The 16,211-nt window shown below is 45.6% G+C and overlaps 1 protein-coding gene across 8 annotated transcripts in view; it reads right to left on the reverse strand.

Annotated features, from left to right (window-relative positions):
• nav2a (neuron navigator 2a) overlaps positions 1–16,211 on the reverse strand; it is a 131,112-nt gene that overhangs the window by 7,518 nt on the left and 107,383 nt on the right. For all 8 annotated transcript variants that reach the window (XM_042330770.1, XM_042330775.1, XM_042330772.1 and 5 more), the window contains 6 exons: positions 16,043–16,095; positions 11,129–11,152; positions 10,277–10,351; positions 6,794–6,877; positions 6,529–6,652; positions 4,908–5,098 (listed from right to left, as the gene is read on the reverse strand). In XM_042330770.1, the coding sequence (XP_042186704.1) occupies positions 4,908–5,098; positions 6,529–6,652; positions 6,794–6,877; positions 10,277–10,351; positions 11,129–11,152; positions 16,043–16,095 (551 nt within the window). The remainder of the gene's footprint in view (positions 1–4,907; positions 5,099–6,528; positions 6,653–6,793; positions 6,878–10,276; positions 10,352–11,128; positions 11,153–16,042; positions 16,096–16,211) is intronic.

The raw sequence follows: 16,211 nt of genomic DNA on the forward strand, positions 1-16,211 counted from the left end.
GCTCTGCAACGTAAGCCTCTTAGGCCATTTGCTTCAACCCACACTGGCGCCAGACCGATGTCCCTCTAACAGGGGGCTCGTTTACGGTCCACTACCCTTCTTACCACGATACCTAACAGACAGACCGCATACACCCTACATGCTACACTCTTCCACATGCGACTTATCCAATCCGCATATTATCAAAGGACCACCTATTTTCTGTGCAAAAAGCACATGAGAATCACGGGCTATCTGAAGATAGCTTATTGTCACTAGGTCCTAAAACATGACTTTCGCTCGACGAAACTGCATATAGACCGTACACCAGTCTACTCCTTCTCACAAAGTCCTCCGATTGGGCCAGGAGTATTGTATGATTAAATCGCTAGAGCTACACATATAGACATTCAAAGCTAAAGTCAGCTTATACAGGGTCACTTCAATGTTATTATGTCTACGGGACAGAGGACAGGGACACAAATCACTAGGGTCTAGACAGGTTCAATAGCAGCCAATACTAGAGGTCGACCGATTAATCGGAATGGCCGATTAATTAGCGCCGATTTCAAGTTTTCATAACAATCGGAAATCGGTATTTGTGGACGCCGATTTTGCCAATTTTCTTTTTTTTACACCTTTATTTAACTAGGCAAGTCAGTTAAGAACACATTCTTATTTTCAATGACGGCCTAGGAACGGTGGGTTAACTGCCTTGTTCAGGGGCAGAATGACAGATTTTTATCCTTGTCAGCTCAGGGATTCAATCTTGCAACCTTACGGTTAACTAGTCCAACGCTCTAACCACCTGCCTCACGAGGAGCCTGCCTGTTACGCAAATGCAGTAAGAAGCCAAGGTAAGTTGCTAGCTAGCATTAAACTTATATTTTAAAAAACAATCAATCAATCATAATCACTAGTTATAACTACACATGGTTGATGATATTACTAGTTTATCTAGCGTGTCCTGCGTTGCATATAATCGATCCGGTGAGCTTTCGCGAAAAAGGACTGTCGTTGCTCCAACGTGTACCTAACCATAAACACCAATGCCTTTCTTAAAATCAATCCATATTAGTATATATTTTTAAACCTGCATATTTAGCTAAAAGAAATCCAGGTTAGCATGCAATATTAACCAGGTGAAATTGTGTCACTTCTCTTGCGTTCATTGCACACAGAGTCAGGGTATATGCAACAGTTTGGGCCGCCTGGCTCTTTGCGAACTAATTTGCCAGAATTTTACGTAATTATGACATAACATTGAAGGTTGTGCAATGTATCAGCAATATTTAGTCTTAGGGATGCCATCCATTAGATAAAATACGCAAAGGTTCCGTATATCATTGAAAGAATTAAGGTTTTGTTTTATAAATGACGGTTTCCGGATTCAACCATATGTGTGTTATGATGTTATATTATGTTATAATTAAGTCTATGATTTGATAGAGCAGTCAGACTGAGCGATGGTAGGCACCAGCAGGCTCGTAAGCATGAATTCAAACAGAACTTTCGTGCGTCTTGCCAGCAGCTCTTCGCAATACTTCAAGCATTGCGCTGTTTATAACTTCAAGCCTATCAACTCCCGAGATTAGGCTGGTGTAACCGATGTGAAATGGCTAGCTAGTTAGCGGGGTGAGCGCTAATAGCGTTTCAAACGTCACTCGCTCTGAGACTTGGAGTAGTTGTTAGCCTTGCTCTGCATGGGTAACGCTGCTTCAAGGGTGGCTGTTGTCGATGTGTTCCTGGTTCGAGCCCAGGTAGAGGCGAGGAGAGGGACGAAAGCTATACTGTTACACTGGCAATACTAAAGTGCCTATAAGAACATCCAATAGTCAAAGGTATATAAAATACAAATCGTATATAGAGAAATATTCCTATAATAACTACAACCTAAAAGTTCTTAACTGGGAATATTGAAGAGGAGCCACCAGCTTTCATATGTTTTCATGTTCTGAGCAAGGAACTTAAACGTTTTCTTACATGGCACATATTGCACTTTTACTTTCTTCTCCAACACTTTGTTTTTGCATTATTTAAACCAAATTGAACATGTTTCATTATTTATTTGAGGCTAAATTGATTTTATTGATGTATTATATTAAGTTAAAATAAGTGTTCATTCAGTATTGTTGTAGTTGTCATTATAAAAAAAAAAAATGCAAAAAATTTGCCAATTAATCGGTATCAGCGGGTTTTTTGGTCCTCCAATAATCGGTATCGGCGTTGAAAAATCATAATCGGTCGACCTCTAGCCAATACCGTAAAGCAATTAGAGCGGGGCTCAATTCAAACCCTGTGGGAAACCAAATTCCTCTATTGGAATGCAGTACAATTCCTGAAATGCTATTGGAATTGAGCCCACGTCTGGAGGATTGACACGGAGATACAGTGCCTTGCGAAAGTATTCGGCCCCCTTGAACTTTGCGACCTTTTGCCACATTTCAGGCTTCAAACATAAAGATATAAATCTGTATTTTTTTGTGAAGAATCAACAACAAGTGGGACACAATCATGAAGTGGAATGACATTTATTGGATATTTCAAACTTTTTTAACAAATCAAAAACTGAAAAATTGGGCGTGCAAAATTATTCAGCCCCCTTAAGTTAATACTTTGTAGCGCCACCTTTTGCTGCGATTACAGCTGTAAGTCGCTTGGGGTATGTCTCTATCAGTTTTGCACATCGAGAGACTGAATTTTTTTTCCCATTCCTCCTTGCAAAACAGCTCGAGCTCAGTGAGGTTGGATGGAGAGCATTTGTGAACAGCAGTTTTCAGTTCTTTCTACAGATTCTCAATTGGATTCAGGTCTGGACTTTGACTTGGCCATTCTAACACCTGGATATGTTTATTTTTGAACCATTCCATTGTAGATTTTGCTTTATGTTTTGGATCATTGTCTTGTTGGAAGACAAATCTCCGTCCCAGTCTCAGGTCTTTTGCAGACTCCATCAGGTTTTCTTCCAGAATGGTCCTGTATTTGGCTCCATCCATCTTCCCATCAATTTTAACCATCTTCCCTGTCCCTGCTGAAGAAAAGCAGGCCCAAACCATGATGCTGCCACCACCATGTTTGACAGTGGGGATGGTGTGTTCAGGGTGATGAGCTGTGTTGCTTTTACGCCAAACATAACGTTTTGCATTGTTGCCAAAAAGTTCCATTTTGGTTTCATCTGACCAGAGCACCTTCTTCCACATGTTTGGTGTGTCTCCCAGGTGGCTTGTGGCAAACTTTAAACAACACTTTTTATGGATATCTTTAAGAAATGGCTTTCTTCTTGCCACTCTTCCATAAAGGCCAGATTTGCGCAATATACGACTGATTGTTGTCCTATGGACAGAGTCTCCCACCTCAGCTGTAGATCTCTGCAGTTCATCCAGAGTGATCATGGGCCTCTTGGCTGCATCTCTGATCAGTCTTCTCCTTGTATGAGCTGAAAGTTTAGAGGGACGGCCAGGTCTTGGTAGATTTGCAGTGGTCTGATACTCCTTCCATTTCAATATTATCGCTTGCACAGTGCTCCTTGGGATGTTTAAAGCTTGGGAAATCTTTTTGTATCCAAATCCGGCTTTAAACTTCTTCACAACAGTATCTCGGACCTGCCTGGTGTGTTCCTTGTTCTTCATGATGCTCTCTGCGCTTTTAACGGACCTCTGAGACTGTCACAGTGCAGGTGTATTTATACTGAGACTTGATTACACACAGGTGGATTGTATTTATCATCATTAGTCATTTAGGTCAACATTGGATCATTCAGAGATCCTCACTGAATTTCTGGAGAGAGTTTGCTGCACTGAAAGTAAAGGGGCTGAATAATTTTGCACGCCCAATTTTTCAGTTTTTGATTTGTTAAAAAAGTTTGAAATATCCAATAAAATGTCGTTCCACTTCATAATTGTGTCCCACTTGTTGTTGATTCTTCACAAAAAAATACAGTTTTATATCTTTATGTTTGAAGCCTGAAATGTGGCAAAAGGTCGCAAAGTTCAAGGGGGCCGAATACTTTCGCAAGGCACTGTAGATTTGCTACAACCACTACAGCAGCGACACACTGGGTATGTAAAGCAGCTCTTACAGCAACAATCAGCACGTCAAGATACTGTAGATGCAGGCAACAAAACAGAGTTCAGTAGTATCTTTAGAGAGTCTCAAGACGAGCCGCTTCCATCGAGCAGCTCTGAAGCGGTACAAATACAATTACCTGGCGCGAAAGCTTTCAGGTTGATCGCTGTTTTGCTGCCTACAGACACCAACAGAAAAGGTGCGCAGCCTAAAAGCATCTACAGTAACCAAACCACCAACAGGATGCATACATCGTCGTCTTCAACCTGTCCTCCTGTGCAAGACACGATCTGTCAGCAACAAGGAGCAAGAGGGAACAGAACAGGAAATGGAGCAACGTTAACTCCCTGTATTAACAGGGAATTGAAAATGTTCGAAACATGTTTTCTCTATTTCACACACCACCTCTACAACTTGTAGATCTAGGTAATGTACCAAATGACACACTATTCCCTATACTGTACACTATTTTTGAACAGGAACTGGAGTCTACAAGGAAAGCTAATTGCGTTGCATTCACCTTGGCCCCTGTGCAAGATGCCTGAGAACGAGACACCAGAGTGTGAATTACAAACACACAAACACACACACACACATACATACATACATACATACATACATACATACATACATCATACATACATACATACATACATACATACATACATACATACATACATATATATATATATAGAGAGAGAGAGAGAGAGAGAGAGAGAGAGAGATGACACAAGTGAGACAGAGACAAACCTACATACAGGTGTTAGATTTAATTTGGAATAAGATATGTTTGTGTGTTAGTGAGCGATCACGACCGTGCGTGTGCGCTTTGAATGCGTCTGCATGTCTACGACTGTACATACCCAGTTCTTCTTGTTCTTCTTCTTGTTCTTAGCGTCGGCGTCCATGTTGGATCCCACACTGGAGTGGCTGGTTGCACTGGCAATGCTGCTGACGCTGTCTGACGAGTGCTGTCTCCTCATCCGTAGGTCTGGCTGCTGCTGCTGCTGCTGCTGCTGCTGCTGCTGGGGGCTGCCATTACTACCACCACAACCTGAGAAAGAGGGGAGGAGAGAGAGGGGGGTTGAGAGACAGACAAAGTGAGAGAGCGAGAGAGACTTTTTTTCAAGACTCATAAATAATACAGTATCACAGCATTGTGGGAAGTCCTTAACTTCACCTTTCCCTTCGCCAGGGGTAAGCTTCAAGGTAGACTCAGCGATATGATGTAGATGCATAAAATGAACAGCATTGTGCAGGGTCCCCCAACTGGTGGGGCGCGGGTGATTTTATTTGGCCCCCTAAGTTTTCTGAGCAAGTTTGAGACATAACAGACTTCCACGCCGATCTCAACAAACAATTTCTGTATGTACCTCACTTTGTGCACGGGGTATTGTCATCCTGAAACAGGAAAGGGCCTTCCCAAAACTGTTGCCACAAAGTTGGAAGCACAGAATCACCTAGAATGTCATTGTATGTTGTAGTGTTAAAATATCCCTTCATTGGAACTAAGGGAACTAGCCCGAACCATGAAAAACAGCACCAAACCATTATTCCTCATCCACCAAACTTTACAGTTGGCACTATGCATTCAGGCAGGTAGTGTTCTCCTGGTATCCGCCAAACCCAGATTCATCCGTCAGACTTACAGATGGCGAAGCGTGATTCATCACTCCAGAGAACGCATTTCCTCTGCTCCAGAGTCCAATGGCAGTGAGCTTTACGCCACTCCAGCCGACGCTTGGCATTGAGCGTGGTGAGCTTAGGCTTGTGTGGCTGCTCGGCCACGGAAACCCAAAACATCACGATGGTGCAAACAGAGATGGTCGCCTCGCTTCGAGCTCTTAGGAAACTGTGCAGTATTTCGTTGTTTTTTTATGTGACAAATACATTGGATTTGATTTCATGAAGCTCCCGACAAACAGTTCTTGTGCCGATGAGTTTGGAACTCGGTAGTGAGTGTTGCAACCGAGGATGGACGATCTTTACAGCTTGTGTGGCCTGCCACTTCTTTGTTGAGCCGTTGTTGCTCCTAAACGTCTCCACGTCACAATAACAGCACTTACAGTTGATCGGGAAAGCTCTAATAGGGAAGCAAGTTTACGAACTGACTTGTTGGAAAGGTGGCATTTTATGTTACCTTTATTTAACTAGGAAAGCCAGTTAAGAACAAATTCTTATTTTCATCCTATGACGGTGCCCCGTTGAAAGTCACTGAGCTCTTCAGTACAGACCATTCTACTGCCAATGTTTGTCTATGGAGATTGCACGGCGGTGCGCTCGATTTTATACACCGGTCAGCAGCGGGCGTGGCTGAAATAGCCAAATCCACTCATTTGAAGGGGTGTCCACATACCTTTGTATATATAGTGCATCTGCGGTGCTGCTCGCGGAAACATAATTCCTCGGAGTCTACTGTACCCCTAAGGAACTGTTAGAGGTTGTTGGAGATATTGCTATGGTTTTGGTTCGGTTCTCCTTTACCTGTCCTGTTCTGTTTGCAGGCGAGTTCAGGTGTGTTGATGACTCCGTTTATGGCAGCCTGGGCCACGTTGTTCTGCTTCTTCAGCAGCTCAATGTTCTTCCTCAGCTCGTTCAGCTCACAGTCCTGCAAGGGAAACGCGTATTCATTCACATATCTATCCATATACACGATCCTATTTTCATATTTTGGTTTCCCTTGGGCCGGGACGCACATAATTCAACTGTGCCTTAAATGATGTAACGTGGTGCTGTGAAAATGCCTCACCTTGTGCTCAGCGGTCATACTGAGACTCTTCAGTCTGATGGTCATGTTGCCCAGGCTCTGTTCAAACGCTGCCACCAGGTGAGCCTGCACAGGGAAATAACGCAGGTTAGAATAATGTCAAAGAGGTTATATTATAGTTCAACTTAGTTGGAATGGCCAAAGATCCTTATTGTCAAAGCATGAGAGTGATGAGAGCAACAGAAGCTGTACTCCCAGATGATCTCCTCCAAGGACAGAACTAGTAGTAGATAAGACAAGAGCAACTGACAGGAATCCAAACCGAGATACCGAATAACAACAGTTCTCTCATCTCAAAGCCAACAGCTGATGTAGCGCATCGATTAGCCTACATTCCAATTAAAAACTAGAAGGCAAAGCAAAAAGGTTGAAGGGGAATGGTCCATTTTTATACCACAACCCACACACAGTACCAAACCAATATAGCCATCATCTACTACAAATAGTCAGCTAGCTCGGGGTTTCTTAAACAATGGGTCGGGACCCAAAGTGGGCCCCTGGGCATGTTAGAGGCCAGTAATGAGAATACATCTAACTATATTGGCGATTTGGAAAAAGTCACAAAAACAGCTTGAGCTCTTTTCCTTGCCTCACGCTCTTTTCTTATCAAGTGATAATGCTCTCACTCTTCTCAATTTAAATCTTGTCTTTACTAAGATTTCAAATAGGCTATTATCAAATGGGCAAGGGCAGGGGTCAAAAAATACTCAAATGGTGAATGGAGGCTGCGCTTTCCCACGGTGTCAATCATGCTAGGTAGACTACTCAGGTTATACATCAGAGAAAGGTGCTTAATATTAGCAGCTGAAAAATAAACATAGCAGCAGTAGAAAGCTGTGATCCTCCTCTTTTTAGGGGTAACCATCATATTCTGTAGCTAAAAGGTAACGTGGCAGCCTATTAATTATGAAAATCTAAAAAATGCCTTATTACTAGGCTATTCAAAATCAAATACAAATACACCATAATTGTAGGCTAACTGTACTCAATCAGCAACCCAATCAATGAGCCAACAGCATCGCCTAGGCCTATACGTTCTCTCCCAGACTCATGGATATAAGGTTTGGAGTGTAGCACAAGGTAACCAGTCCATCCGATATGCATAATAACACAGTCCACACTCAAAGTAGATTACTAGAATTTGTTTAATTTTGGAGTAGACCAGTTATGTACCAAAGACATCTTAAAATATGTTTAAAAATATATATATAATTTACAAAAAATGTGTCCGTGTGTAATATGTGGTAGGCTATTAGGCTGTGTGTTGTACATGCGACATCTTAAATGTGCTGAAATGATAATCACCTTAGAAAACGCTGTCAATTTCCTTGTTTTAACATTCGCAAAGTTGCTGGCCCAGATGGCAGCCCTAGCCGCGTCATCAGAGCATGCATAGACCAGCTGGCTGGTGTGTTTACGGACATATTCAATCCCTCCCTATCCCAGTCTGCTGTCCCCACATGCTTAAAGAAGGCCACCATTTCTCCTGTACCCAAGGCGGCAAAGGTAACTGAACTAAATAACTATCGCCCCATTGCACTCACTTCTGTCATCATGAAGTGCTTTGAGAGACTAGTCAAGGATCATATCACCTCCACCTTACCTGCCAACCTAGACCCACTTCAGTTTGCATACCGTCCCAACAGGTCCACAGGCGATGCAATCGCCATCACACTGCCCTATCCCATCTGGACACGAGGTATAAATACGTATGTAAGAATGCTGTTCATTGACCACAGCTCAGCATTCAACACCATAGTACCTTCCAAGCTCATCATTAAGCTTGAGACCCTGGGTCTCGACCCAGCCCTGTGCAATTAGGTCCAGGACTTTGACGGCCGCCCCCCAGGTGGTGAAGGTAGGAAACAACATCTCTACTCCGCTGATCTTCAACACTGGCGCCCGACAAAAATGTGCGTGCTCAGCCCCTTCCTGTACTCCCTGTCCACCCATGACTGCACGGCCATTCACGCCTCTAACTCAATCATCAAGTTTGCAGACGACACAACAGTAGTGGGCTTGATTACCAACAATGACGAGACAGCCTACAGGGAAGAGGTGAGGGCAAACAACCTCTCACTCAACGTCAACGAAACAAAGGAGATGATCATGCACTTCAGGAAACCACAGCGGGAGCACCTCCCTATCTACATCGACGAGACAGCAGTGGGAAGGTGGAAAGTTTTACGTTTTAAGACAAAGGTCCACCCACACAGACAGTGTGGTAAAGAAGGCGCAACAGCGCCTCTTCAACTTCAGGATGGCTGAAGAAATGTGGCTTGTCACCTAAAACCCCGACAAACTTTTACAGATGCACAATTGAGAGCATCCTGTCGGGCCGTATCACCGCCTGGTATGGCAACTGCACCGCCCTCAACCGCAAAGCTCTCCAGAGGGTGGTGCGGTCTGCACAACATATCACCGGGGGAAACTACCTGCCCTCCAGGACACCTACAGCACCCGATGTCACAGGAAGGGCAAATAGATCATCAAGGACAACAACCACCCGAGTCACTGCCTGTTCACCCCGCTATCATCCAGAAGACGAGGTCAGTACAGGTGCATCAAAGCTGGGACCGAAAGACTGAAAAACAGCTTGTATCTCAAGGTAATCAGACTGTTAAACAGCCATCACTAACACAGAGAGGTTGCTGCCAACATACAGACTCAAATCATTAGCCACTTAATAAATGGATCACTAGTCCCTTTAAAAAAATGTCACTTTAATAATGTTTACATATCTTACATTACTCATCTCATATGTATATACTGTATTTTATACCATCTTGCCTATACATCTCGCTCGGCCATTGCTCATCCATATATTTATATGTACATATTCTTATTCCATCCCATTACATTTGTGTGTTTTAGGTAGTTCTTGTGAAGTTGTTCGATATTTCTGCACTGTCGGAACTAGAAGCACAAGCATTTCGCTACAGTCGCATTAACATCTGCTAACCATGTGTATGTGACCAGGAAAATGTGAATTGATTTGGCTTTGAAACAAGATCCACAACAATGCTTCCCACTCAGTTTCAACCTGTTGCTGAACATCTTTCCTAAAAATGTATCGACCACAGTGAGGGCAAACAATGTCGCCTAACAGTGAGTTTTAAAAGCACAATATTGTTTGGAAGATAAGTGATTTTAGATTGCATTTGCATTAATATCAGAGTGGTTAGAGGGACAATAGAACCTCCAGTATCAGGCCATTAGCGACCTGACGCTCATTAGCGAATTGGGTACTACCAACGCATCAGCGCTATTGTTGTACAAAGAGCATAGGAGGAGATTACCGTGACTCAATGGTCACGTGAGATGTGACTGCGGTCATGACTGCCGGTGTGGCGGAATTCTCCGCAACAGCCCTAGTGTTTACACATTTGTCTCTGTATGTTTGTGGGGGCGTATGTTTCCACATTTGTGTGTGTGTATCTAGGTTTCCCCTCCTGTTGTACTTACATTAGCACTCAGCTGTGTTGTCAGGGCCGAGACTTTTTCCTGGGAGGCATCCAGCTCTCGACGCAGCTTACGGATCTAAATATAAAACAAGCATCAAAAACACACATCATCACCAAAACACACAACGGCCTGAGAAGGTTGTGTCGGTGTGACAATACAAGGGAAAACTCCCTGATCTACTCTCTGATAGAAAGGGGTTAGGGAAAGGAAGCATCGTGCCATGGCTTCATAAAGGAGCACACAGGTGTCTGGAACCAGGGCTTATTGTCACATGGTCACCCACAACACAGACATGTGTAACTTGACACAATACTGAATACGCCCCCATGTTCCAACATGTCATATGAATACAGAGACAAGAATAAGAGAGAGAGAGAGAACGAGAGATAGAGAGAGAAGGAGAGAGAGAGAGAGAACGAGAGAGACAGAGAGAGAACGAGAGATAGAGAGAATGAGAGATAGAGAACGAGAGAACGAGAGAGAATGAGAACGAGAGAGAATGAGAACGAGAGAGAACGAGAGAGAATGAGAACGAGAGAGAATGAGAACGAGAGAGAACAAGAGAGAGAGAGAACAAGAGAGAGAGAGACAATGAGAGAGACCGAGAGAGAGAGAGACAGAGAGAGAGAACGAGAGAGAGAACGAGAGAGACAGAGAGACCGAGAGAGAACGAGAGAGAGACAGAGAGACAGAACGAGAGAGAACAAGACAGAACGAGAGAGAACAAGACAGAACGAGAGAGAACAAGACAGAACGAGAGAGGTAGATAAAAGCAACAAGAAAGAGGGAACGAAGAAAGGGGGAAAGAGTGCACTTCTTTACAAAGAAGGTGAAAGGGAGTTCAAGTCTTACCTCTGACTGGGATTTCTCTTCAGTCTGTGAAGACAAAATGAGAGAAGGATTAGATGATCTATGGATCGAAAGGAAGAAAGCAGTATTATTCAAGCCAGGCCTGAAAGGGAGGGAGGGTTGAAAGTTGATATACTTCTATAGCACCTGGGGGTAACAGACTACACCAGCCCAGCATGGCTCCAGAACACTGTCTCCAGGCTCTGTGTTTTCTCTCGTTCAAACTCCCGGATGATTTATAAGTTACAGAAACATGGTGATTATAGATGTCTGGTGTTAATGGGTCTGGAAAGCAGAGATGTATGCTCCTGGAGGCGTTTTAGAGAGCGTTGGGAGGAGGCAGAGTGTGTCTTTCACTGTCTCCCTACACGCCACTCTGAACAATGGTAACACAGGAGAAACCACAAACGCGCAAGCAGACATATATGGCCTCATACCCACACACACTTGCACGAATACAGTATATACTGTGTACATACGCAAAGGCATGCATGCATGTAAACCCCATACACACAGACCAACCCAACACACAATACCCCCCCTTTACAGGTACAGGTACGTCTCCACACAGAGTGACAGTCTACATTTTCAAACCAAAACACCATTCGACCCTATTCTGTTCCTACATATCTCTGTATTGTCTACCTGTGATTTGCTGTGCAGTGTGTGGGCGGTTGCTAGGTAGGCCCTGATGTCAACCAAAATAAAGGAACCTGTAGTGGCCGTGTTATTGTGACATAACAAACTTCAATTAATAATGTTTTTTTCACCCCCTGGTCCCGCCTGTCTGTCTGGCGCTGTAATGTGTTAAGAGCTGCTCTGACAGGTTTGCTTGTCCTGACCAGTCACCAGAACGTCCTGACCAGTCACCAGAACGTCCTGACCAGTCACCAGAACATCCTGACCAGTCACCAGAACATCCTGACCAGTCACCAGAACGTCCTGAACAAGTCACCAGAACGTCCTGACCAGTCACCAGAACGTCCTGACCAGTCACCAGAACGTCCTGACCAAGTCACCAGAACGTCCTGACCAGTCACCAGAACATCCTGACCAGTCCTGTCACCAAACGTCCTGACAAGTCACCAGAACGTCCACCAGAACGTCCTGACCAGTCACCAGAACGCCCTGACAAGTCACCAGAACGTCCTGACCAGTCACCAGAACGTCCTGACAAGTCACCAGAACGTCCTGACCAGTCACCAGAACGTCCTGACAAGTCACCAGAACGTCCTGAAGTCACCAGAACGTCCTGACAAGTCACCAGAACGTCCTGACCAGTCACCAGAACGTCCTGACAAGTCACCAGAACGTCCTGACCAGTCACCAGAACGTCCTGACCAGTCACCAGAACGTCCTGACCAGTCACCAGATCGTCCTGACAAGTCACCAGAACGTCCTGACAAGTCACCAGAACGTCCTGACAAGTCACCAGAACACCCTGACAAGTCACCAGAACGCCCTGACAAGTCACCAGAACGCCCTGACAAGTCACCAGAACGTCCTGACAAGTCACCAGAACGCCCTGACCAGTCACCAGAACGCCCTGACCAGTCACCAGAACGCCCTGACAAGTCACCAGAACGTCCTGACCAGCCACCAGAACGTCCTGACAAGGAAGGAAAACAAGAACACACATTTTTCATGTCCTGAATTTGTTAAAACGCTATTTTAGGCTTAAGGGTTAGGTTTACTGTTAAGGTTAGGGGTTAAGGTTAGATTAAGGGTTAGTGAAAATACGCATTTTTTTATTGGAAAAAAGTCCAGACAATTCATAAAAAACAAAGCTGTGTGTGTGTGTACATGTGCTTTGTTCCACTCTCACGCAAGTGTGAGGGGGCGGTGACAAAGTACAGCCTGTCAACACAGCGTCTTCTACACACACAAACAGAGCTGTCGTTCACAGTTGCTTCCTAGACACGGACCTAAGTTCAGTTCAGCATTTCCATCCTCATGGTTAAGGTTGGGGGATGAAGCGATATCGGAGGCATAGCCAAACAATCTAAGACACACAAACAGACCTCTCTCTCATATTCATCCCAGACAAAACACAACTGACAGGAAAAAAAGTATCTTTCTCTCGCTGTGACCCCAGGTCAATAACAGTCGATCAAAAAAAAAACACATGACGGCGCTACAATTGCTAAAGAATCATCATCATCATCATCATCATCCTTTCCACTGAATTGTCATTATTTTCATTTAAAAAAAACCCAATTAATCTCAAAACGGTTGTTGAAAAGAAACAAATCCCCAATCTGTCTGAATCTGGAACATCCTCCTCTCCTCTTCCTCCATCCCACCCCTACCGTATGTACGTCCCAATCTGTCTGAATCTGGAACATCCTCCTCTCCTCTTCCTCCATCCCACCCCTACCGTGCGTATGTCCCAATCTGTCTGAATCTGGAACATCCTCCTCTCCTCTTCCTCCATCCCACCCCTACCGTGCGTACGTCCCAATCTGTCTGAATCTGGAACATCCTCCTCTCCTCTTCCTCCATCCCACCCCTACCGTATGTACGTCCCAATCTGTCTGAATCTGGAACATCCTCCTCTCCTCTTCCTCCATCCCACCCCTACCGTGCGTACGTCCCAATCTGTCTGAATCTGGAACATCCTCCTCTCCTCTTCCTCCATCCCACCCCTACCGTGCGTATGTCCCAAGCTGTCTGAATCTGGAACATCCTCCTCTCCTCTTCCTCCATCCCACCCCTACCGTGCGTACGTCCCAATCTGTCTGAATCTGGAACATCCTCCTCTCCTCTTCCTCCATCCCACCCCTACCGTATGTACGTCCCAATCTGTCTGAATCTGGAACATCCTCCTCTCCTCTTCCTCCATCCCACCCCTACCGTGCGTACGTCCCAATCTGTCTGAATCTGGAACATCCTCCTCTCCTCTTCCTCCATCCCACCCCTACCGTGTGTACGTCCCAATCTGTCTGAATCTGGAACATCCTCCTCTCCTCTTCCTCCATCCCACCCCTACCGTGCGTACGTCCCAATCTGTCTGAATCTGGAACATCCTCCTCTCCTCTTCCTCCATCCCACCCCTACCGTGCGTACGTCCCAATCTGTCTGAATCTGGAACATCCTCCTCTCCTCTTCCTCCATCCCACCCCTACCGTGCGTACGTCCCAAGCTGTCTGAATCTGGAACATCCTCCTCTCCTCTTCCTCCATCCCACCCCTACCGTGCGTACGTCCCAATCTGTCTGAATCTGGAACATCCTCCTCTCCTCTTCCTCCATCCCACCCCTACCGTGCGTACGTCCCAATCTGTCTGAATCTGGAACATCCTCCTCTCCTCTTCCTCCATCCCACCCCTTCCGTACGTACGTCCCAAGCTGTCTGAATCTGGAACATCCTCCTCTCCTCTTCCTCCATCCCACCCCTTCCGTGCGTACGTCCCAATCTGTCTGAATCTGGAACATCCTCCTCTCCTCTTCCTCCATCCCACCCCTACCGTGCATACGTCCCAATCTGTCTGAATCTGGAACATCCTCCTCTCCTCTTCCTCCATCCCACCCCTTCCGTGCGTACGTCCCAAGCTGTCTGAATCTGGAACATCCTCCTCTCCTCTTCCTCCATCCCACCCCTACCGTGCGTACGTCCCAATCTGTCTGAATCTGGAACATCCTCCTCTCCTCTTCCTCTCCATCCCACCCCTACCGTGCATACGTCCCAATCTGTCTGAATCTGGAACATCCTCCTCTCCTCTTCCTCCATCCCACCCCTTCCGTGCGTACGTCCCAAGCTGTCTGAATCTGGAACATCCTCCTCTCCTCTTCCTCCATCCCACCCCTTCCGTGCGTACGTCCCAAGCTGTCTGAATCTGGAACATCCTCCTCTCCTCTTCCTCCATCCCACCCCTACCGTGCGTACGTCCCAATCTGTCTGAATCTGGAACATCCTCCTCTCCTCTTCCTCCATCCCACCCCTACCGTGCATACGTCCCAATCTGTCTGAATCTGGAACATCCTCCTCTCCTCTTCCTCCATCCCACCCCTACCGTGCATACGTCCCAATCTGTCTGAATCTGGAACATCCTCCTCTCCTCTTCCTCCATCCCACCCCTTCCGTGCGTACGTCCCAATCTGTCTGAATCTGGAACATCCTCCTCTCCTCTTCCTCCATCCCACCCCTACCGTGCGTACGTCCCAAGCTGTGACCACTCCTGTCATGGTTAAAGCGGCCATCATCTTCTTTTCTCTTTTCCCTCCTTTGGTAAATCTCTCTCCCTCCTGAGTGATCTGCCACAGATCTGCTCTGCAGTTTCAACTCGTCTGAGAGCTCAGTCGCACGTCTTCTCCTTTCTTTCTCACTCTTTCTACAACACAAACCCTGCCCCGACACCTGCTTCGGGGAGTGTACCTGGTGATGGGGTGGGGAGGGGCCACCTTAATAGGAAAAAAACGTTTTACTGATTGGCTGGGCTGTGTGTGGGTGTGACTGGCCCCGGATCTGAGTAAGAGCAGCCACGCCTCCATCTCAGGTAAAGGACAAAAGTTGCCCCCAAGCACAGATCTAGGATCAACTTACCGTAGCCTAAATCCTAACATTAACCAGTAGGAAGAGAAACACAAAACTGACATTAGATCAGTGTCAAGCAGAAACTCTATCCAACTCCTCTGTCTCATTTCAAAGGACTCTGGTGACTTTCTACCTTAAACAACTGATTTAAGATGAGCTTTCCGAACAGCAACATAAATGCATTAGACCAACCTGGCCTGGTTAGTGAGTTGGGGTCTTTATATGAGGCATTCATGTGGTATTAAAACATTGACTACTACAACTCCTGAACAAACATACACGGTACATGTAGAGTGAAACAGTAAACTAGCGGAACAGTGACAGCTTTACCATTTGGGCGTTAGGAGCGATATTTAAATCTAAATGAAAATTTGTTCGGACTCACCGTAGAGTAGATAGAGGAGGTACTGGAGACCAGAGACAGGGAAGAGCCGTGAACTGCAGAGACAAAGCCACAGGACAAAAGAGGGACGAGGCCTCAGTACTGTACACAACACACACTACATAAAGGTGCTGTAGTAAACACACACACACGTCAGACACACTTGCGCGCA

Source organism: Oncorhynchus tshawytscha, linkage group LG12, assembly GCF_018296145.1.
Source record: "Oncorhynchus tshawytscha isolate Ot180627B linkage group LG12, Otsh_v2.0, whole genome shotgun sequence".
NCBI classification, from domain to species: Eukaryota; Metazoa; Chordata; class Actinopteri; order Salmoniformes; family Salmonidae; genus Oncorhynchus; species Oncorhynchus tshawytscha.